This window comes from Aquarana catesbeiana, linkage group LG10 (genome assembly GCF_042186555.1).
Source record: "Aquarana catesbeiana isolate 2022-GZ linkage group LG10, ASM4218655v1, whole genome shotgun sequence".
NCBI classification, from domain to species: domain Eukaryota; kingdom Metazoa; phylum Chordata; class Amphibia; order Anura; family Ranidae; genus Aquarana; species Aquarana catesbeiana.
Window position 1 is genome coordinate 5236446 of NC_133333.1, and position 24074 is coordinate 5260519.

The window sequence follows — 24074 nt, forward strand, 5'->3', positions numbered from 1 at the left end:
CAGTGTCTCATCTACATTCTGTCTCAGTGTTCCCATCTACATCTGTCTCAGTGTCCCATCTACATCTGTCTCAGTGTCCCATCTACATCTGTCTCAGTGTATCATCTACATCTGTCTCAGTGTATCATCTACCATCTGTCTCAGTGTGATCATCTACATCTGTCTCAGTGTCCCATCTACATCTGTCATCAGTGTATCATCTACATCTGTCTCAGTGTCCCATCTTACATCTGTCTCAGTGTATCATCTACATCTGTCTCAGTGTCCCATCTACATCTGTCTCAGTGTATCATCTACATCTGTCTCAGTGTCCATCTACATCTGTCTCAGTGTATCCTCTACATCTGTCTCAGTGTCCCATCTACATCTGTCTCAGTGTCCCATCTACATCTGTCTCAGTGTCCCATCTACATCTGTCTCAGTGTATCATCTACATCTGTCTCAGTGTATCATCTACATCTGTCTCAGTGTATCATCTACATCTGTCTCAGTGTATCATCTACATCTGTCTCAGTGTATCATCTACATCTGTCTCAGTGTCCCATCTACATCTGTCTCAGTGTATCATCTACATCTGTCTCAGTGTATCATCTACATCTGTCTCAGTGTATCATCTACATCTGTCTCAGTGTATCATCTACATCTGTCTCAGTGTCCCATCAACATCTGTCTCAGTGTATCATCTACATCTGTCTCAGTGTATCATCTACAATCTGTCTCAGTGTATCATCTACATCTGTCTCAGTGTCCCATCTACATCTGTCTCAGTGTATCATCTACATCTGTCTCAGTGTCCCATCTACATCTGTCTCAGTGTATCATCTACATCTGTCTCAGTGTATCATCTACATCTGTCTCAGTGTATCATCTACATCTGTCTCAGTGTATCATCTACATCTGTCTCAGTGTCCCATCTACATCTGTCTCAGTGTCCCATCTACATCTGTCTCAGTGTCCCATCTACATCTGTCTCAGTGTATCATCTACATCTGTCTCAGTGTATCATCTACATCTGTCTCAGTGTATCATCTACATCTGTCTCAGTGTATCATCTACATCTGTCTCAGTGTATCATCTACATCTGTCTCAGTGTATCATCTACATCTGTCTCAGTGTCCCATCTACATCTGTCTCAGTGTCCCATCTACATCTGTCTCAGTGTATCATCTACATCTGTCTCAGTGTCCCATCTACATCTGTCTCAGTGTATCATCTACATCTGTCTCAGTGTCCCATCTACATCTGTCTCAGTGTCCCATCTACATCTGTCTCAGTATATCATCTAATCTGTCTCAGTGTATCATCTACATCTGTCTCAGTGTCCCATCTACATCTGTCTCAGTGTATCATCTACATCTGTCTCAGTGTATCATCTACATCTGTCTCAGTGTCCCATCTACATCTGTCTCAGTGTATCATCTACATCTGTCTCAGTGTATCATCTACATCTGTCTCAGTGTCCCATCTACATCTGTCTCAGTGTCCCATCTACATCTGTCTCAGTGTCCCATCTACATCTGTCTCAGTGTATCATCTACATCTGTCTCAGTGTATCATCTACATCTGTCTCAGTGTATCATCTACATCTGTCTCAGTGTCCCATCTACATCTGTCTCAGTGTCCCATCTACATCTGTCTCAGTGTATCATCTACATCTGTCTCAGTGTATCATCTACATCTGTCTCAGTGTCCCATCTACATCTGTCTCAGTGTCCCATCTACATCTGTCTCAGTGTATCATCTACATCTGTCTCAGTGTATCATCTACATCTGTCTCAGTGTATCATCTACATCTGTCTCAGTGTCCCATCTACATCTGTCTCAGTGTATCATCTACATCTGTCTCAGTGTCCCATCTACATCTGTCTCAGTGTCCCATCTACATCTGTCTCAGTGTATCATCTACATCTGTCTCAGTGTATCATCTACATCTGTCTCAGTGTATCATCTACATCTGTCTCAGTGTATCATCTACATCTGTCTCAGTGTCCCATCTACATCTGTCTCAGTGTCCCATCTACATCTGTCTCAGTGTCCCATCTACATCTGTCTCAGTGTATCATCTACATCTGTCTCAGTGTATCATCTACATCTGTCTCAGTGTATCATCTACATCTGTCTCAGTGTATCATCTACATCTGTCTCAGTGTATCATCTACATCTGTCTCAGTGTATCATCTACATCTGTCTCAGTGTATCATCTACATCTGTCTCAGTGTCCCATCTACATCTGTCTCAGTGTCCCATCTACATCTGTCTCAGTGTATCATCTACATCTGTCTCAGTGTATCATCTACATCTGTCTCAGTGTATCATCTACATCTGTCTCAGTGTATCATCTACATCTGTCTCAGTGTATCATCTACATCTGTCTCAGTGTCCCATCTACATCTGTCTCAGTGTCCCATCTACATCTGTCTCAGTGTATCATCTACATCTGTCTCAGTGTATCATCTACATCTGTCTCAGTGTCCCATCTACATCTGTCTCAGTGTATCATCTACATCTGTCTCAGTGTCCCATCTACATCTGTCTCAGTGTCCCATCTACATCTGTCTCAGTGTCCCATCTACATCTGTCTCAGTGTATCATCTACATCTGTCTCAGTGTATCATCTACATCTGTCTCAGTGTATCATCTACATCTGTCTCAGTGTCCCATCTACATCTGTCTCAGTGTCCCATCTACATCTGTCTCAGTGTATCATCTACATCTGTCTCAGTGTATCATCTACATCTGTCTCAGTGTCCCATCTACATCTGTCTCAGTGTATCATCTACATCTGTCTCAGTGTATCATCTACATCTGTCTCAGTGTCCCATCTACATCTGTCTCAGTGTATCATCTACATCTGTCTCAGTGTCCCATCTACATCTGTCTCAGTGTATCATCTACATCTGTCTCAGTGTCCCATCTACATCTGTCTCAGTGTATCATCTACATCTGTCTCAGTGTCCCATCTACATCTGTCTCAGTGTATCATCTACATCTGTCTCAGTGTATCATCTACATCTGTCTCAGTGTCCCATCTACATCTGTCTCAGTGTCCCATCTACATCTGTCTCAGTGTATCATCTACATCTGTCTCAGTGTATCATCTACATCTGTCTCAGTGTCCCATCTACATCTGTCTCAGTGTCCCATCTACATCTGTCTCAGTGTATCATCTACATCTGTCTCAGTGTATCATCTACATCTGTCTCAGTGTCCCATCTACATCTGTCTCAGTGTATCATCTACATCTGTCTCAGTGTATCATCTACATCTGTCTCAGTGTATCATCTACATCTGTCTCAGTGTATCATCTACATCTGTCTCAGTGTATCATCTACATCTGTCTCAGTGTATCATCTACATCTGTCTCAGTGTCCCATCTACATCTGTCTCAGTGTATCATCTACATCTGTCTCAGTGTCCCATCTACATCTGTCTCAGTGTATCATCTACATCTGTCTCAGTGTATCATCTACATCTGTCTCAGTGTCCCATCTACATCTGTCTCAGTGTCCCATCTACATCTGTCTCAGTGTCCCATCTACATCTGTCTCAGTGTATCATCTACATCTGTCTCAGTGTATCATCTACATCTGTCTCAGTGTATCATCTACATCTGTCTCAGTGTCCCATCTACATCTGTCTCAGTGTATCATCTACATCTGTCTCAGTGTCATCTCATCTGTCTCAGTGTATCATCTACATCTATCTCAGTGTCCCATCTACATCTGTCTCAGTGTATCATCTACATCTGTCTCAGTGTATCATCTACATCTGTCTCAGTGTCCCATCTACATCTGTCTCAGTGTCCCATCTACATCTGTCTCAGTGTCCATCAACATCTGTCTCAGTGTCCCATCTACATCTGTCTCAGTGTATCATCTACATCTGTCTCAGTGTCCCATCTACATCTGTCTCAGTGTCCATCAACATCTGTCTCAGTGTCCCATCTACATCTGTCTCAGTGTCCCATCTACATCTGTCTCAGTGTATCATCTACATCTGTCTCAGTGTCCCATCAACATCTGTCTCAGTGTATCATCTACATCTGTCTCAGTGTATCATCTACATCTGTCTCAGTGTCCCATCTACATCTGTCTCAGTGTATCATCTACATCTGTCTCAGTGTATCATCTACATCTGTCTCAGTGTCCCATCTACATCTGTCTCAGTGTCCCATCTACATCTGTCTCAGTGTCCCATCTACATCTGTCCTCAGTGTATCATCTACATCTGTCTCAGTGTATCATCTACATCTGTCTCAGTGTATCATCTACATCTGTCTCAGTGTCCCATCAACATCTGTCTCAGTGTCCCATCAACATCTGTCTCAGTGTATCATCTACATCTGTCTCAGTGTATCATCTACATCTGTCTCAGTGTCCCATCAACATCTGTCTCAGTGTCCCATCTACATCTGTCTCAGTGTATCATCTACATCTGTCTCAGTGTCCCATCTACATCTGTCTCAGTGTATCATCTACATCTGTCTCAGTGTATCATCTACATCTGTCTCAGTGTCTCATCTACATCTGTCTCAGTGTATCATCTACATCTGTCTCAGTGTATCATCTACATCTGTCTCAGTGTCCCATCAACATCTGTCTCAGTGTCCCATCTACATCTGTCTCAGTGTATCATCTACATCTGTCTCAGTGTATCATCTACATCTGTCTCAGTGTCCCATCTACATCTGTCTCAGTGTCCATCTACATCTGTCTCAGTGTATCATCTACATCTGTCTCAGTGTCCCATCTACATCTGTCTCAGTGTATCATCTACATCTGTCTCAGTGTATCATCTACATCTGTCTCAGTGTCCCATCTACATCTGTCTCAGTGTCCCATCTACATCTGTCTCAGTGTATCATCTACATCTGTCTCAGTGTATCATCTACATCTGTCTCAGTGTATCATCTACATCTGTCTCAGTGTATCATCTACATCTGTCTCAGTGTATCATCTACATCTGTCTCAGTGTCCCATCTACATCTGTCTCAGTGTATCATCTACATCTGTCTCAGTGTATCATCTACATCTGTCTCAGTGTCCATCTACATCTGTCTCAGTGTATCATCTACATCTGTCTCAGTGTATCATCTACATCTGTCTCAGTGTATCATCTACATCTGTCTCAGTGTATCATCTACATCTGTCTCAGTGTATCATCTACATCTGTCTCAGTGTATCATCTACATCTGTCTCAGTGTATCATCTACATCTGTCTCAGTGTATCATCTACATCTGTCTCAGTGTCCCATCTACATCTGTCTCAGTGTCCCATCTACATCTGTCTCAGTGTCCATCTACATCTGTCTCAGTGTATCATCTACATCTGTCTCAGTGTATCATCTACATCTGTCTCAGTGTATCATCTACATCTGTCTCAGTGTATCATCTACATCTGTCTCAGTGTATCATCTACATCTGTCTCAGTGTATCATCTACATCTGTCTCAGTGTCCCATCTACATCTGTCTCAGTGTATCATCTACATCTGTCTCAGTGTATCATCTACATCTGTCTCAGTGTATCATCTACATCTGTCTCAGTGTCCATCTACATCTGTCTCAGTGTCCCATCTACATCTGTCTCAGTGTCCCATCTACATCTGTCTCAGTGTATCATCTACATCTGTCTCAGTGTATCATCTACATCTGTCTCAGTGTATCATCTACATCTGTCTCAGTGTATCATCTACATCTGTCTCAGTGTATCATCTACATCTGTCTCAGTGTATCATCTACATCTGTCTCAGTGTCCCATCTACATCTGTCTCAGTGTATCATCTACATCTGTCTCAGTGTATCATCTACATCTGTCTCAGTGTATCATCTACATCTGTCTCAGTGTATCATCTACATCTGTCTCAGTGTATCATCTACATCTGTCTCAGTGTATCATCTACATCTGTCTCAGTGTATCATCTACATCTGTCTCAGTGTCCCATCTACATCTGTCTCAGTGTATCATCTACATCTGTCTCAGTGTATCATCTACATCTGTCTCAGTGTATCATCTACATCTGTCTCAGTGTATCATCTACATCTGTCTCAGTGTCCCATCTACATCTGTCTCAGTGTCCCATCTACATCTGTCTCAGTGTATCATCTACATCTGTCTCAGTGTATCATCTACATCTGTCTCAGTGTATCATCTACATCTGTCTCAGTGTATCATCTACATCTGTCTCAGTGTATCATCTACATCTGTCTCAGTGTATCATCTACATCTGTCTCAGTGTATCATCTACATCTGTCTCAGTGTCCCATCTACATCTGTCTCAGTGTATCATCTACATCTGTCTCAGTGTATCATCTACATCTGTCTCAGTGTATCATCTACATCTGTCTCAGTGTCCCATCTACATCTGTCTCAGTGTCCCATCTACTCAGTGTCCCATCTACATCTGTCTCAGTGTATCATCTACATCTGTCTCAGTGTATCATCTACATCTGTCTCAGTGTATCATCTACATCTGTCTCAGTGTATCATCTACATCTGTCTCAGTGTATCATCTACATCTGTCTCAGTGTCCCATCTACATCTGTCTCAGTGTCCCATCTACATCTGTCTCAGTGTATCATCTACATCTGTCTCAGTGTATCATCTACATCTGTCTCAGTGTATCATCTACATCTGTCTCAGTGTATCATCTACATCTGTCTCAGTGTCCCATCAACATCTGTCTCAGTGTATCATCTACATCTGTCTCAGTGTATCATCTACATCTGTCTCAGTGTATCATCTACATCTGTCTCAGTGTCCCATCTACATCTGTCTCAGTGTATCATCTACATCTGTCTCAGTGTCCCATCTACATCTGTCTCAGTGTATCATCTACATCTGTCTCAGTGTATCATCTACATCTGTCTCAGTGTATCATCTACATCTGTCTCAGTGTATCATCTACATCTGTCTCAGTGTATCCATCTACATCTGTCTCAGTGTATCATCTACATCTGTCTCAGTGTCCCATCTACATCTGTCTCAGTGTCCCATCTACATCTGTCTCAGTGTATCATCTACATCTGTCTCAGTGTATCATCTACATCTGTCTCAGTGTATCATCTACATCTGTCTCAGTGTCCCATCTACATCTGTCTCAGTGTCCCATCTACATCTGTCTCAGTGTATCATCTACATCTGTCTCAGTGTATCATCTACATCTGTCTCAGTGTATCATCTACATCTGTCTCAGTGTATCATCTACATCTGTCTCAGTGTATCATCTACATCTGTCTCGTGTATCATCTACATCTGTCTCAGTGTCCCATCTACATCTGTCTCAGTGTCCCATCTACATCTGTCTCAGTGTATCATCTACATCTGTCTCAGTGTATCATCTACATCTGTCTCAGTGTCCCATCTACATCTGTCTCAGTGTATCATCTACATCTGTCTCAGTGTCCCATCTACATCTGTCTCAGTGTCCCATCTACATCTGTCTCAGTGTATCATCTACATCTGTCTCAGTGTCCCATCTACATCTGTCTCAGTGTCCCATCTACATCTGTCTCAGTGTATCATCTACATCTGTCTCAGTGTCCCATCAACATCTGTCTCAGTGTCCCATCTACATCTGTCTCAGTGTATCATCTACATCTGTCTCAGTGTATCATCTACATCTGTCTCAGTGTATCATCTACATCTGTCTCAGTGTCCCATCTACATCTGTCTCAGTGTATCATCTACATCTGTCTCAGTGTCCCATCTACATCTGTCTCAGTGTCCCATCTACATCTGTCTCAGTGTATCATCTACATCTGTCTCAGTGTCCCATCTACATCTGTCTCAGTGTCCCATCTACATCTGTCTCAGTGTATCATCTACATCTGTCTCAGTGTCCCATCAACATCTGTCTCAGTGTCCCATCTACATCTGTCTCAGTGTATCATCTACATCTGTCTCAGTGTATCATCTACATCTGTCTCAGTGTATCATCTACATCTGTCTCAGTGTCCCATCTACATCTGTCTCAGTGTCCCATCTACATCTGTCTCAGTGTATCATCTACATCTGTCTCAGTGTATCATCTACATCTGTCTCAGTGTCCCATCTACATCTGTCTCAGTGTCCCATCTACATCTGTCTCAGTGTATCATCTACATCTGTCTCAGTGTATCATCTACATCTGTCTCAGTGTCCCATCTACATCTGTCTCAGTGTCCCATCTACATCTGTCTCAGTGTATCATCTACATCTGTCTCAGTGTATCATCTACATCTGTCTCAGTGTATCATCTACATCTGTCTCAGTGTATCATCTACATCTGTCTCAGTTTCCCATCTACATCTGTCTCAGTGTATCATCTACATCTGTCTCAGTGTATCATCTACATCTGTCTCAGTGTCCCATCTACATCTGTCTCAGTGTCCCATCTACATCTGTCTCAGTGTCCCATCAACATCTGTCTCAGTGTCCCATCTACATCTGTCTCAGTGTATCATCTACATCTGTCTCAGTGTCCCATCTACATCTGTCTCAGTGTCCCATCTACATCTGTCTCAGTGTATCATCTACATCTGTCTCAGTGTCCCATCAACATCTGTCTCAGTGTCCCATCTACATCTGTCTCAGTGTATCATCTACATCTGTCTCAGTGTATCATCTACATCTGTCTCAGTGTATCATCTACATCTGTCTCAGTGTATCATCTACATCTGTCTCAGTGTCCCATCTACATCTGTCTCAGTGTCCCATCTACATCTGTCTCAGTGTATCATCTACATCTGTCTCAGTGTATCATCTACATCTGTCTCAGTGTCCCATCTACATCTGTCTCAGTGTATCATCTACATCTGTCTCAGTGTCCCATCAACATCTGTCTCAGTGTCCCATCAACATCTGTCTCAGTGTCCCATCAACATCTGTCTCAGTGTCCCATCTACATCTGTCTCAGTGTATCATCTACATCTGTCTCAGTGTCCCATCAACATCTGTCTCAGTGTCCCATCAACATCTGTCTCAGTGTCCCATCTACATCTGTCTCAGTGTCCCATCTACATCTGTCTCAGTGTCCCATCTACATCTGTCTCAGTGTATCATCTACATCTGTCTCAGTGTATCATCTACATCTGTCTCAGTGTCCCATCTACATCTGTCTCAGTGTATCATCTACATCTGTCTCAGTGTATCATCTACATCTGTCTCAGTGTCCCATCTACATCTGTCTCAGTGTCCCATCTACATCTGTCTCAGTGTCCCATCTACATCTGTCTCAGTGTCCCATCTACATCTGTCTCAGTGTATCATCTACATCTGTCTCAGTGTCCCATCTACATCTGTCTCAGTGTCCCATCTACATCTGTCTCAGTGTCCCATCAACATCTGTCTCAGTGTATCATCTACATCTGTCTCAGTGTATCATCTACATCTGTCTCAGTGTCCCATCAACATCTGTCTCAGTGTATCATCTACATCTGTCTCAGTGTCCCATCTACATCTGTCTCAGTGTATCATCTACATCTGTCTCAGTGTATCATCTACATCTGTCTCAGTGTATCATCTACATCTGTCTCAGTGTCCCATCAACATCTGTCTCAGTGTCCCATCTACATCTGTCTCAGTGTATCATCTACATCTGTCTCAGTGTATCATCTACATCTGTCTCAGTGTATCATCTACATCTGTCTCAGTGTCCCATCTACATCTGTCTCAGTGTATCATCTACATCTGTCTCAGTGTATCATCTACATCTGTCTCAGTGTATCATCTACATCTGTCTCAGTGTATCATCTACATCTGTCTCAGTGTATCATCTACATCTGTCTCAGTGTCCCATCTACATCTGTCTCAGTGTATCATCTACATCTGTCTCAGTGTATCATCTACATCTGTCTCAGTGTATCATCTACATCTGTCTCAGTGTATCATCTACATCTGTCTCAGTGTATCATCTACATCTGTCTCAGTGTATCATCTACATCTGTCTCAGTGTATCATCTACATCTGTCTCAGTGTCCCATCAACATCTGTCTCAGTGTCCCATCTACATCTGTCTCAGTGTATCATCTACATCTGTCTCAGTGTATCATCTACATCTGTCTCAGTGTATCATCTACATCTGTCTCAGTGTATCATCTACATCTGTCTCGGTGTATCATCTACATCTGTCTCAGTGTATCATCTACATCTGTCTCAGTGTCCCATCTACATCTGTCTCAGTGTATCATCTACATCTGTCTCAGTGTATCATCTACATCTGTCTCAGTGTCCCATCTACATCTGTCTCAGTGTATCATCTACATCTGTCTCAGTGTATCATCTACATCTGTCTCAGTGTCCCATCTACATCTGTCTCAGTGTCCCATCTACATCTGTCTCAGTGTATCATCTACATCTGTCTCAGTGTATCATCTACATCTGTCTCAGTGTATCATCTACATCTGTCTCAGTGTCCCATCTACATCTGTCTCAGTGTCCCATCTACATCTGTCTCAGTGTATCATCTACATCTGTCTCAGTGTCCCATCTACATCTGTCTCAGTGTATCATCTACATCTGTCTCAGTGTATCATCTACATCTGTCTCAGTGTATCATCTACATCTGTCTCAGTGTATCATCTACATCTGTCTCAGTGTCCCATCTACATCTGTCTCAGTGTATCATCTACATCTGTCTCAGTGTATCATCTACATCTGTCTCAGTGTATCATCTACATCTGTCTCAGTGTCCCATCTACATCTGTCTCAGTGTATCATCTACATCTATCTCAGTGTCCCATCTACATCTGTCTCAGTGTATCATCTACATCTGTCTCAGTGTCCCATCAACATCTGTCTCAGTGTCCCATCTACATCTGTCTCAGTGTATCATCTACATCTGTCTCAGTGTATCATCTACATCTGTCTCAGTGTATCATCTACATCTGTCTCAGTGTCCCATCTACATCTGTCTCAGTGTATCATCTACATCTGTCTCAGTGTATCATCTACATCTGTCTCAGTGTCCCATCTACATCTGTCTCAGTGTATCATCTACATCTGTCTCAGTGTATCATCTACATCTGTCTCAGTGTATCATCTACATCTGTCTCAGTGTATCATCTACATCTGTCTCAGTGTATCATCTACATCTGTCTCAGTGTATCATCTACATCTGTCTCAGTGTATCATCTACATCTGTCTCAGTGTCCCATCTACATCTGTCTCAGTGTCCCATCTACATCTGTCTCAGTGTATCATCTACATCTGTCTCAGTGTATCATCTACATCTGTCTCAGTGTCCCATCTACATCTGTCTCAGTGTCCCATCTACATCTGTCTCAGTGTATCATCTACATCTGTCTCAGTGTATCATCTACATCTGTCTCAGTGTATCATCTACATCTGTCTCAGTGTCCCATCTACATCTGTCTCAGTGTCCCATCTACATCTGTCTCAGTGTATCATTGCAGAAAACCTCTGTAAGGCCCGTGTCACACTGGGGCGGGGGAGCGTCGGCGGTAAAGCGCCGCTATTGTAAGCGGCGCTTTACCGTCGGTATGCGGCCGCTAGCGGGGGGGTTTTACCCCCCCGCTAGCGGCTGAGAAAGGGTTAAAAACCACCGCCAAGCGCCTCTGCAGAGGTATAGCCTCTCTGTACCATTGATTTCAATGGGCAGGAGCGGTGAAGGAGCAGTGTACACTCCGCTCCGAAGATGTTGCTAGCAGGACTTTTTTTCCCGTCCTGCTCGCGCACCGCTCCAGTGTGAAAACCATCGGGGGGCTTTCACACTGGAGACACAGCAGCGGCTGTTTTGGGTCGGTTTGCAGGCGCTGTTATTAGCGCAATAACGCCTGCAAACCACACCAGTGTGAAAGGGCCCTAATACGAGTGTCCCATCAACATCTGTCTCAGTGTATCATTGCAGAAAACCTCTGTAATACTAAGCCAAGAGGCCAGTGTGTGCTGTAGAGGGGCCCCAGGAGCCCAGTGTGTGCTGTAGAGGGGCCACGGGAGCCCAGTGTGTGCTGTAGAGGGGCCACGGGAGCCTAGTGTGTGCTGTAGAGGGGCCCCAAGAGCCTAGTGTGTGCTGTAGAGGGGCCCCAAGAGCCTAGTGTGTGCTGTAGAGGGGCCCCAAGAGCCTAGTGTGTGCTGTAGAGGGGCCCCAAGAGCCTAGTGTGTGCTGTAGAGGGGCCCCAAGAGCCTAGTGTGTGCTGTAGAGGGGCCCCAAGAGCCTAGTGTGTGCTGTAGAGGGGCCCCGGGAGCTCAGTGTGTGCTGTAGAGGGGCCCCAGGAGCCCAGTGTGTGTTGTAGAGGGGCCCCAGGAGCCCAGTGTGTGCTGTAGAGGGGCCCCGGGAGCTAAGTGTGTGCTGTAGAGGGGCCCCAAGAGCCTAGTGTGTGCTGTAGAGGGGCCCCAAGAGCCTAGTGTGTGCTGTAGAGGGGCCCCGGGAGCTCAGTGTGTGCTGTAGAGGGGCCCCAGGAGCCCAGTGTGTGCTGTAGAGGGGCCACGGGAGCCCAGTGTGTGCTGTAGAGGGGCCCCAAGAGCCTAGTGTGTGCTGTAGAGGGGCCCCAAGAGCCTAGTGTGTGCTGTAGAGGGGCCCCAAGAGCCTAGTGTGTGCTGTAGAGGGGCCCCGGGAGCTCAGTGTGTGCTGTAGAGGGGCCCCAGGAGCCCAGTGTGTGCTGTAGAAGGGCCCCAGGAGCCCAGTGTGTGCTGTAGAGGGGCCCCAGGAGCCCAGTGTGTGCTGTAGAGGGGCCCCGGGAGCTAAGTGTGTGCTGTAGTGGGGCCTCAAGAGCCTAGTGTGTGCTGTAGAGGGGCCACAGGAGCTAAGTGTGTGCTGTAGAGGGGCCCCAGGAGCCCAGTGTGTGCTGTAGAGGGGCCCCGGGAGCTAAGTGTGTGCTGTAGAGGGGCCCCAAGAGCCTAGTGTGTGCTGTAGAGGGGCCCCAAGAGCCTAGTGTGTGCTGTAGAGGGGCCCCGGGAGCTCAGTGTGTGCTGTAGAGGGGCCCCAGGAGCCCAGTGTGTGCTGTAGAGGGGCCACGGGAGCCCAGTGTGTGCTGTAGAGGGGCCCCAAGAGCCTAGTGTGTGCTGTAGAGGGGCCCCAAGAGCCTAGTGTGTGCTGTAGAGGGGCCCCAAGAGCCTAGTGTGTGCTGTAGAGGGGCCCCGGGAGCTCAGTGTGTGCTGTAGAGGGGCCCCAGGAGCCCAGTGTGTGCTGTAGAAGGGCCTCAGGAGCCCAGTGTGTGCTGTAGAGGGGCCCCAGGAGCCCAGTGTGTGCTGTAGAGGGGCCCCGGGAGCTAAGTGTGTGCTGTAGTGGGGCCTCAAGAGCCTAGTGTGTGCTGTAGAGGGGCCACAGGAGCTAAGTGTGTGCTGTAGAGGGGCCCCAGGAGCCCATTGTGTGCTGTAGAGGGGCCCCGGGAGCTAAGTGTGTGCTGTAGAGGGGCCCCAAGAGCCTAGTGTGTGATGTTGAGGGGCCCAAGAGCCCAGTGTGTGCTGTACAAGGGGCCCAAGAGCCCAGTGTGTGCTGTAGAGGGGCCCCGGGAGCCCAGTGTGTGATGTTGAGGGGCCCCAGGAGCCCAGTGTGTGATGTTGAGGGGCCCCAGGAGCCCAGTGTGTGATGTTGAGGGGCCCCAGGAGCCCAGTGTGTGATGTTGAGGGGCCCCAGGAGCCCAGTGTGTGATGTACAAGGGGCCCAAGAGCCCTGTGTGTGCTATAGAGAGGCCATTAAACTTCTCGCTGTCTTTGTGGAATGGGAAGGCGGTGATTGGCGGTGATTGGCGGCGGGCGCCCAGCGGCGAGGTGACGGCCTCTCTGATCTCACACTAATTAGTCCTCAATCAGCGGCGCCGTCCTCTCCTGTCTGTCGGAGGATTTCATATCCAGCTCTAATTATGGCCAAAAGAGGAAGAAAGGAAACGCCGTTCCCGGGAGATCGGCGGGAAGATGGAAGGTGGAGGCGCTTGTCTCTGATTGGACGTGGAGGATGCCTTGATCTGGTTTGGGCCACAAAATCATTTTGTCCATCCAAAAACTTCGACTTTTGAAGCCGACCAATATACATCACAATCTGATTGTACAATCCCTGTGCAAAATCATCCAACCACCCCCCCCCCCCCCTCCCCCACTCATTAACAAATATAAAAAAAAAAAACATTTCTGATACATTTTTTCACTTACCCGAGTCTGCTGATTGGCTGCTGGTCCTGACAGTTCCCAATCATTAGTACAGACTGGGAGTGTGCGGTGAGCATGCGTGGGCTGTCAGTACAGAAACCAGGGCTGCCCATACATGTATGTGTGCGAAATTTTCAGTTGTCACCAGACAACGCAAATAGAGGGGAAATCTTCCAATGGAGACACTAGTTCTGGTGACAGCCAGGGATTCCCCCACTTTGGAGGGATTTCCTCTCACTTCCTGTTTGGTCTATGGGACAGGAAGTGAAGGGAAGTTTTCCCAATGGGAACACTAGTTCTGGTGACAACCAGGGATTTCTTTACTGTGGAGGGATTTCCTCTTTTCTCTATGGGACAGGAAGTGATGGGAAATCTCATCAATGGCAACAGCTAGGGGATTCCTATACTTTGGAGGGACTTCCTGTTTTGTCTATGAGACAGGAAGTGAAGGGAAATCTACCCAATGGGGACACTAGTTCTGGTGACAACCAGGGATTCCCTTGGTTTAGAGGTACTTCCTCTCACTTCCTGTTTTGTCTATGAGACAGGAAGTGAAGGGAAATATCCCCAATGGAGACACAAGTTCTGATGACAACCAGGGATTCCCTCACTGCGGAGGGATTTCCTCTCACTTCCTGTTAGACATGTGCAAAACAAAAACATTTATTTCGATTTGTCATTTAACTAATTTCGTTTAGTTCGATTCAATAAATTTGTTTAATTTGTTTTCAGAATTAGTTTTGTTTTTTCATATTCGAATTTCTGAATTCAACCATTCAAAAACATTTCAACTAAATCTGTGTGTGAGATGTTTTGGTGAGCCCTGCTACACACTGAGACAGATGTTGATGGGACACTATCTTGGGGCCCCTCTACAGCACACACTGGGATCCTGGGGCCCCTCTACAGCACACACTGGACTCCTGGGGCCCCTCTACAGCACACACTGGGCTCCTGGGGCCCCTCTACAACACACACTGGGCTCCTGGGGCCCCTCTACAGCACACACTGGACTCCTGGGGCCCCTCTATATTACACACTGGACTCCTGGGGCCCTTCTACAACACACACTGGGCTCCTGGGGCCCCTCTACAACACACACTGGGCTCCTGGGGCCCTTCTACAGCACACACTGGGCTCCTGGGGCCCTTCTACAGCACACACTGGGCTCCTGGGGCCCTTCTACAGCACACACTGGGCTCCTGGGGCCCTTCTACAGCACACACTGGGCTCCTGGGGCCCCTCTACAACACACACTGGGCTCCTGGGGCCCTTCTACAGCACACACTGGGCTCCTGGGGCCCTTCTACAGCACACACTGGGCTCCTGGGGCCCTTCTACAGCACACACTGGGCTCCTGGGGCCCTTCTACAGCACACACTGGGCTCCTGGGGCCCCTCTACAACACACACTGGGCTCCTGGGGCCCCTCTACAACACACACTGGGCTCCTGGGGCCCTTCTACAGCACACACTGGGCTCCTGGGGCCCTTCTACAGCACACACTGGGCTCCTGGGGCCCCTCTACAGCACACACTGGGCTCCTGGGGCCCTTCTACAGCACACACTGGGCTCCTGGGGCCCCTCTACAACACACACTGGGCTCCTGGGGCCCCTCTACAACACACACTGGGCTCCTGGGGCCCCTCTACAGCACACACTGGGCTCCTGGGGCCCCTCTACAGCACACACTGGGCTCCTGGGGCCCTTCTACAGCACACACTGGGCTCCTGGGGCCCTTCTACAGCACACACTGGGCTCCTGGGGCCCTTCTACAGCACACACTGGACTCCTGGGGTCCCTCTACAGCACACGCTGGGCTCTTGGGGCCCCTCTACAGCACACACTGGGCTCTTGGGGCCCCTCTACAACACACACTGGGCTCCTGGGGCCCCTCTATATTACACACTGGACTCCTGGGGCCCTTGTACAACACACACTGGGCTCCTGGGGCCCCTCTACAACACACACTGGGCTCCTGGGTTCCCTCTACAGCACACACTGGGCTCCTGGGGCCCCTCTACAGCACACACTGAACTCTTGGGGCCCCTCTACAGCACACACTGGACTCCTGGGGCCCCTCTACAGCACACACTGAACTCTTGGGGCCCCTCTACAGCACACACTGGACTCCTGGGGCCCCTCTACAGCACACACTGGACTCCTGGGGCCCCTCTACAGCACACACTGGACTCTTGGGGCCCCTCTACAGCACACACTGGACTCCTGGGGCCCCTCTACAGCACACACTGGACTCCTGGGGCCCCTCTACAGCACACACTGGACTCTTGGGGCCCCTCTACAACACACACTGGACTCTTGGGGCCCCTCTACAACACACACTGGACTCCTGGGGCCCCTCTACAACACACACTGGGCTCCTGGGGCCCCTCTACAGCACACACTGGGCTCCTGGGGCCCCTCTACAACACACACTGGGCTCCTGGGGCCCCTCTATATTACACACTGGGCTCTTGGGGCCCCTCTATATTACACACTGGGCTCTTGGGGCCCCTCTATATTACACACTGGGCTCTTGGGGCCCCTCTATATTACACACTGGGCTCTTGGGGCCCCTCCACAACACACACTGGGCTCTTGGGGCCCCTCTACAACACACCCTTCCCCTATTATTCTCTCCCCTCACTGTGGCTGTAAATAGTTACCAAGGAAACCAGCAGAAGTGGGCGGAGCAGTGAGTGAGATCATGGTAGAGGCGGGGCCCCGCGTGTTGCTGGATCTCGAAGTTCCCGGAACGGAGGAAAGGGGGGAGCGGGGTCTGGCCGGGAGGATATCAGGGCGGACAAGCCGGGCGACTTTTCACTCCTATTGGTGGGCCGTGGCCGGAAGTAGGTGTGGGCTGTCTTTCAGGAAGCTTCCGGTTGAGAAAGAAGCTGAAGCACGATGGCGACTGACTCCTGGGCCCAGGCGGTGGACGAGCAGGAAGCGGCGGCCGAGACGGTGAGAGGAGGACCAGAGAGCCTGGAGGTATGGGGGCGCTCGGGGGCTGCTTCATTCTGGGGCCCCTTCACTTCTTAGCTCTTCATCTTGAGACCCCTGTACTTGGCACAGGGCCCCCCTCTGTCACCTCCCTCATCCAGGGGCCCCTAAACTCAGCACAGGCGCCCCGTCATGGGGCCCCCTATGCTCAGGACAAGGGCCCCTCTAAGTTCTAGTTCATTCTGGGCCCTCTTAATCATCACTGGGGCTCCTCCCAGGGTCCACTTCTACTAGGGGCCCTATCCTGGGCCTTCTATATTCGTCACTGGGGCCCCTGTAGTGTACATGTCATCCTGGGGCCCTCCCAGGGTAAACTTTTATACTAGGGGCCCTCCCAGGGTAAACTTTTATACTAGGGGCCCTCCCAGGGTAAACTTTTATACTAGGGGCCCTCCCAGGGTAAACTTTTATACTAGGGGCCCTATCCGGGGGCCTTGTTCGTCACAGGGGCCCTATCCGGGGGCCTTGTTCGTCACTCAGGGTCCACTTATCCTAGGGGCGCTATCCTGGCCTTTCTTTTCTCAGCACAGGGGCCCCTCTTAGGGTACATGTCATCCTGGGGCCCCTCCCATGCTCCATTTATACTAGGGGCCCTATCCTGGGCTTTCTTCATCACAGGGGCCCTTCAGGGGTACATGTCATGCTGAAGCCCCTCTGGGGTACGTTTCCTCATCCTGGAGCCCCTCCCAGTCAGCGATGAGTCCCCTGTTCTGTCTCAGATCAAAAAAATTCTTAATTTCCTGCGGAGAGCTGAACACTCCGCCCAGGGGCCCCTCGCACCATGGACCCACTCCATCATGGGACCCCTGTACTCGGCGCAGGGCCCCCCCCCCGCACCATGGGACCCCTCTATGATTCACTCCATTACAGGGCCCCTATACTGATCACAGGGGCTTTCATATTGGAATCCCCTCTTCTCCCCAGGATTTGTTTTATAATTATACTGGGGCCCTATCCTGGGTCTCCTATAATGACCACAAGGGCCCCTTAGGGTTCCTGTTCATCATGAAGCCCCATCCTGGTCAGCACAGGAAGTTCATTGTGATGTCATCAGTAAAAAAACTTTTATTTTCCTGCAGACAGTCGTACACTCTGCACAGGGGCCCCTCACCACCTGCACGGCATGCCTCAGCTACTATCGAGAAGAGGAGGAGGGGTGTTTGGAAGGTATCGGGGGGGGGGGGTCTTCTTCCTACAAGAGGATCTGACTGAGTCCCTGAATGTCCCGTCCATGGAGCTCTCTGCAGGCTTCACATTCCTGGCTGGGGGGGGGAGGGAGGTGAACAGTCCATCATGTGTTCCTTAGAATCAATGTATACATTCATCATACCGGAATATACAGACCGTCTGTGTCCCCAACAGTCATGTCCATCACCCCACCCCCGTCCACCCCTCCGCTCTACAGCAAAACATCAATTCTTACAGTAGAACTAAAGGCAAAACGTTTATTTTCAATAATTATAAATGACTAAAATAATAAAATACTATTATGATGTAACAATTCTATATTCAAATGTTTTTTTTTTATTAATAGAGTAGGGGATGGTTATAACCCCTGTCAGGTTTATTTTTGGCATCTAATTCCCATTGGGGAGATTTCACTTCACTTCCTGTCCCATAGCGAAAACAGGAAGAGAGGGAATCCTAGGGTTGTCACCAGAACTAGTGTCCCCATTGGAAGATTTCACTTCCTGTTCTGAGAACATTCAAAAATTTTTTAGTATTTTCTTTCACCTTTGATCATAATAAAGACGACACAGAGGGAGGGTGAATCTCCCCAACGGGGACAGACGGCAATAAAAAAAAAAACAAAAGAAAACTGACAGCGGCCTGTGACGTCATCCCGCCCACCAACGTGCAGAGGGGGGTGGTTAGCCACCTGCAACGTCATCACACCCACCGATGTACAATGACGAGGAGTTTTATGTTTTCTGTGATACTTATGAATATATATTTTCTATGTAATCGGTGGTTTTAGCGATCGTACTCTCCGGTCTGCTGTTCTCTTCCCACCATCCCTGAGGGAAGTTGTGTCCCTACAGATCAGTAACTGCCGGGTCCGGCTTCTGATCACATGACCATTGTGACATCAAAGAGCCACAGGTTGGGCGGGGGGGGGGGTGTTGGGGGTTTAAAGGGATTCCAGGGTGGGTCGGAAGGGGTAAAAGCCGAATCTGTTTTTACTTCCCTGGTGTGTATGTGTGTCCGGTGAAGGGGGGGGGGGGATGGGTAACCGTGTTGATGGGGTGATTGGTGTATGTGTCCGGTGCAGGACTGCTAAATATTCTCTCTTCTTCTGTCTGTCCCTCTCCTCTCCTCCTCTCCTCTCCTCCTCTAGCTGAACAAACTGCAGCTGAAAGAAGACAAAGAAACTCCATCCCAGCCGGAGAGTAATGGTGAGTGTGACCCGGAATACCACCGCAGAGATCCTATGATGGAGGAGGGGTTAGATAATACTGGAACAACATCACCATTTCTTCTACTACAGAATACCCCATATAGGAGATCTCCCCATTGTGGGAGGGGCAGAGACACAAACTACTGCAGGGAAATCTCATCATTGTGGGAGGGGCAGAGACACAAACTACTGCAGGAGAGCTCCCCATTGTGGGAGGGACAGAGACACAAACTACTGCAGGAGATCTCACCATTGTGGGAGGGGCAGAGACACAAACTACTGCAGGAGATCTCACCATTGTGGGAGGGGCAGAGACACAAACTACTGCAGGGAAATCTCCCCATTGTGGGAGGGGCAGAGACACAAATTACTGCAGGAGATCTCACCATTGTGGGAGGGGCAGAGACACAAATTACTGTAGAAGATCTCCCCATTATGGGAGGGGCAGAGACACAAACTACTGTAGGAGATCTCCCCATTGTGGGAGGGGCAGAGACACAAACTATGTCAGGGAGATCTCACCATTGTGGGAGGGTTTGATAAGAGAACAAGAACTCTATAAATTGCCTGGCAGACTTTTCAGGGATCTCTTCTCATTGGCAGGCACGGACTCCACTGATAACAATGAGGTCGTTGAGAAGTCGAATACGGAGGAAGATGATAAAGGTGAGTTCTACATTCGGGGGTCTGATTCCAGGATCTCCGCCTGAATGGTCTTCATGTGACTTTGTGCTTTTTTTTTTTTTTTTATTACATAGACTCGTGGTGGCCGTACACAGAACAATTTTATAATAGGATCTTATTATCAATAGATGTACTGATTCGATCAGAAATGGGATCATAAACGTTTGTTCAATTGGCTCTGCAATTAACAAATGATCTATTTTTGTGTTCAGATTTTTTTTTTTCTCCAGACCAATTTGAATAAATACAATGAAATCGATTGGTTTGGAAGTCGTGCTGCACGGATATCTGTGCTGATACTGAGCTTTTGCACGATACCCGATGCTCCGATACTGATCACCGATCCCTTTTCAAGTCCACTGTGTGAATTGGATGCGTTTTGAACCGCCTCCGAGTCACATGACATGTGAAATGACGTTGGTTTCTATATTGTAGCTCTTCACATATGAGAATTGTAAAAGTCCTGTACGTTTTCTGAGCACTGCGGTGCGAATTCCAAGCTCATTCTATAGGAACGATTCTGATTTGCACAGGTCATCGGTTCTGAACATGATTTTGGTTGTTTTTTTGTTTCCCTCTTCTGTGTTATAGCTGGTTGTGAAAAGAGAAGTATGGAGTTTTTTTTTTTCCCCCCAGAATCATACTTGCCTAGATGGATGCAGCACTGGTCTGATGCTGCATCAGTCCCCCTGGCTTCTCTGCACTGAGAACCGAGCGATCAAACCTCGCCGATGGCTCGGCTCTCACAGCTCCCTGAGAGGCTGAAATGGGTGTTGGTCCAGTCACCTGCCACCTGGTAGATCCAGACTTGATTGTCGCGATGCCTGGACTGATTCCTGTGATGTCAGCAAAGAGCGGACTTCAGACGGGTCACAGGAGTGAAGTTCCTCATAAAAAGTGTTTGGGGACCTGTGTCCTGCCCCAGGGGACATGGATCAATGCAAAAAAAATTTTTAAAAACGGCCGTTTTTTCGGAAGCCGTGATTTTAATGATGCTTAAAGTGAAACCATAAAAGTGTAATATCCCTTTAAATTTCATAGCTGGGGGGTGTCTATAGTATGCCTGTAAAGGGGCGCATGTTTCCCGTGTTTAGAACAGTCTGACAGCAAAATGACATTTCAAAGGAAAAAAAGTCATTTAAAACTACTCGTGGCTATTAATGCATTGCCGGTCCGACAATACACATAAAAGTTCATTGATAAAAACTGCATGGGAATTCCCCGAACCAAAATTAAAAAAAAAAAAAAAAAAAGACATGGGGGTCCCCCTAAATTCAATACCAGGCCCTTCAGGTCTGGTATGAATATTAAGGGGAAACCCATGCCAAAATTTAAAAAAAAATAAATAAAATGGCGTAGGGTCCCCCTCAAAATCTATACCAGACCCTTATCCGAGCACGCAACCTGGCAGGCCGCAGGAAAAGAGGGGGGGGATGAGAGAGCGCCCCCCCCCCCCCTTCCTGAACCGTACCAGGCCACATGCCCTCAACATTGGGAGGGTGCTTTGGGGTAGCCCCCCAAGGCACCTTGTCCCCATGTTGATGAGGACAAGGGCCTCATCCCCACAACCCTGGCCGGTGGTTGTGGGGGTCTGCGGGCGGGGGGGCTTATCGGAATCTGGAAGCCCCCTTTAACAAGGGGACCCCCAGATCCCGGCCCCTCCCCCCTGTGTGAAATGGTAAGGGGGTACAAAAGTACCCCTACCATTTCACTAAAAAAACTGTCAAAAATGTTAAAAATGACAAGAGACAGTTTTTGACAATTCCTTTATTTTAAATGCTTCTTCTTTCTTTCTTCTTTCTTCTTCTCCTTCTTCAGGGAGGCTCCCGCTGTGTGACGCTTCTCCTCTTCTGACGGTTCTTAAATAACGGGCGGGGCCACCTGGTGACCCCGCCCCCCTCTGACGCACGGGGACATGACGGGAATGCCACAGGGAAGTCCCGTCAAGTCACCGTGTGTCATAGGGGGGCGGGGTCACCGGGTGGCCCCGCCCCCCGTTATTTAAGAACCGTCAGAAGAGGAGAAGCGTCACACAGCGGGAGCCTCCCTCCATGCCATCATGGATGTGGAGCGGCCCAAGGAGAAGGGAAGAAGACGCCGTGGAGGAAGATGCTGGACGAGAACACCGGAGGAAGAACTTGAAGAACCAGAAGAAGATGAAGGAAGATAGAAGAAAGAAGAAGCATTTAAATAAAGCAATTGTCAAAAACTGTCTCTTGTCTTTTAAAATTTTTGACAGTTTTTTTTAGTGAAATGGTAGGGGTACTTTTGTGTACCCCCTTACCATTTCACACAGGGGGGAGGGTCGGGGGGTCCCCTTGTTAAAGGGGGCTTCCAGATTCCGATAAGCCCCCCGCCCGCAGACCCCCACAACCACCGGCCAGGGTTGTGGGGATGAGGCCCTTGTCCTCATCAACATGGGGACAAGGTGTTTTGGGGGGCTACCCCAAAGCACCCTCCCAATGTTGAGGGCATGTGGCCTGGTACGGTTCAGGAGGGGGGGTGCTCTCTCGCCCCCCCCCCCCTTCCTCTTCTCCTGCGGCCTGCCAGGTTGCGTGCTCGGATAAGGGTCTGGTATAGATTTTGAGGGGGACCCTACGCCCTTTTTTTTTTTTTTTTTTTTTTTTTTTTTTTAAATTTTGGCCGGGGTTTCCCTTAATATCCATACCAGACCTGAAGGGCCTGGTATGGAATTTAGGGGGACCCCCCACGTCATAATTTTTTTTTTTTTTTTAAATTTTGGTTCGTGGTTCCCCTGTGGGGAATTCCCATGCCGTTTTTATCAATGAACTTCTATGTGTATTAGCCGCGAGTAGTTTTAAATGACTTTTTTTTTCCTTTTGAAATGTCATTTTGCTGTCAGACTGTTCTAAACACGGGAAACATGCGCCCCTTTACAGGCATACTATAGACACCCCCCAGGTACGAAATTTAAAGGAATATTACACTTCTATTGTTTCACTTTAAGCATTATTAAAATCACTGCTCGCGAAAAAACGGCCGTTTTTAAAACTGATTAATGTCCCCTGGGGTAGGACCCGGGTCCCCAAATACTTTTTATGACAATAACTTGCATATAAGCCTTTAAAATGAGCACTTTTGATTATTCATGTTCGTGTCCCATAGACTTTAACGGTGTTCAAACAAATTTTTTGCCTATTTGCACCGACAGGGGGGTGTTCGGCTCATCCCTACTATAGAGGTTAGTGTTAGAATGCTGCTGGCTATAGATGCAGGGATTTTAGTTTTAGCATGGACTTCCACTTTAAGGGCACTGGCGGCTGCCCGTTCCTATAAGTCATGCCTTTAGCTTGCCAATTTGCATCAGAGCCACATCTCAATCGCAGCTGAACAGCTACTGAAAACGGACCTGAAAATCGCACCGCACGTGTGTGACCCCAGACGTCGGTAATGGTGTGAAATAAATATATATATATATATATATATATATATATATATATATATATATATATATATATATATATATATATATATATATATATTTTACAATTTTTAATTTTTTTTTTTTTTTTTTCTCCTTCTTTCAGAGGACAAGGCGGCGCAGTCGCTGCTGAATAAACTGATACGGAACAACCTGGTGAATACGACAAACAAAGTGGAAGTTCTGCAGCGGGACCCCAACTCTCCGCTTTATTCAGTAAAATCCTTTGAAGAGCTAAGACTGTGAGTTGTGGTGGTGTGCCATATCATGGATTGGGGGGTGGGAGGGGGGGGCTGCTGGGCTCTGACAAATCTGATGTCAGTCTGAAAATTTTATAAGTCTGCACCTCATTATTCTCATCATGTGGCTCTGTATTCATTACTAAATTGTCACTTTTTTTAATTTTTTTTTATAAAGCAAGTAATGCAAGTACCTGAATTTTGACCTGGTAACTTCCTCCTGCACAGC

General features: G+C 47.8%; 1 protein-coding gene across 1 annotated transcript; it reads left to right on the forward strand.

The window, feature by feature from the left end:
• Nucleotides 1–16845: 16845 nt before the first annotated feature.
• LOC141110259 (ATP-dependent RNA helicase DDX19A-like) lies at nt 16846–23848 on the forward strand (the record flags this gene model as incomplete). The annotated part of the gene is given in 4 exon segments (XM_073601539.1): nt 16846–17070; nt 19421–19478; nt 20084–20146; nt 23713–23848. Coding segments are annotated over 4 exon segments (341 nt in total), but the record flags the coding sequence as incomplete, so codon positions are not given.
• Between the last annotated feature and the right edge of the window lie 226 nt (nt 23849–24074).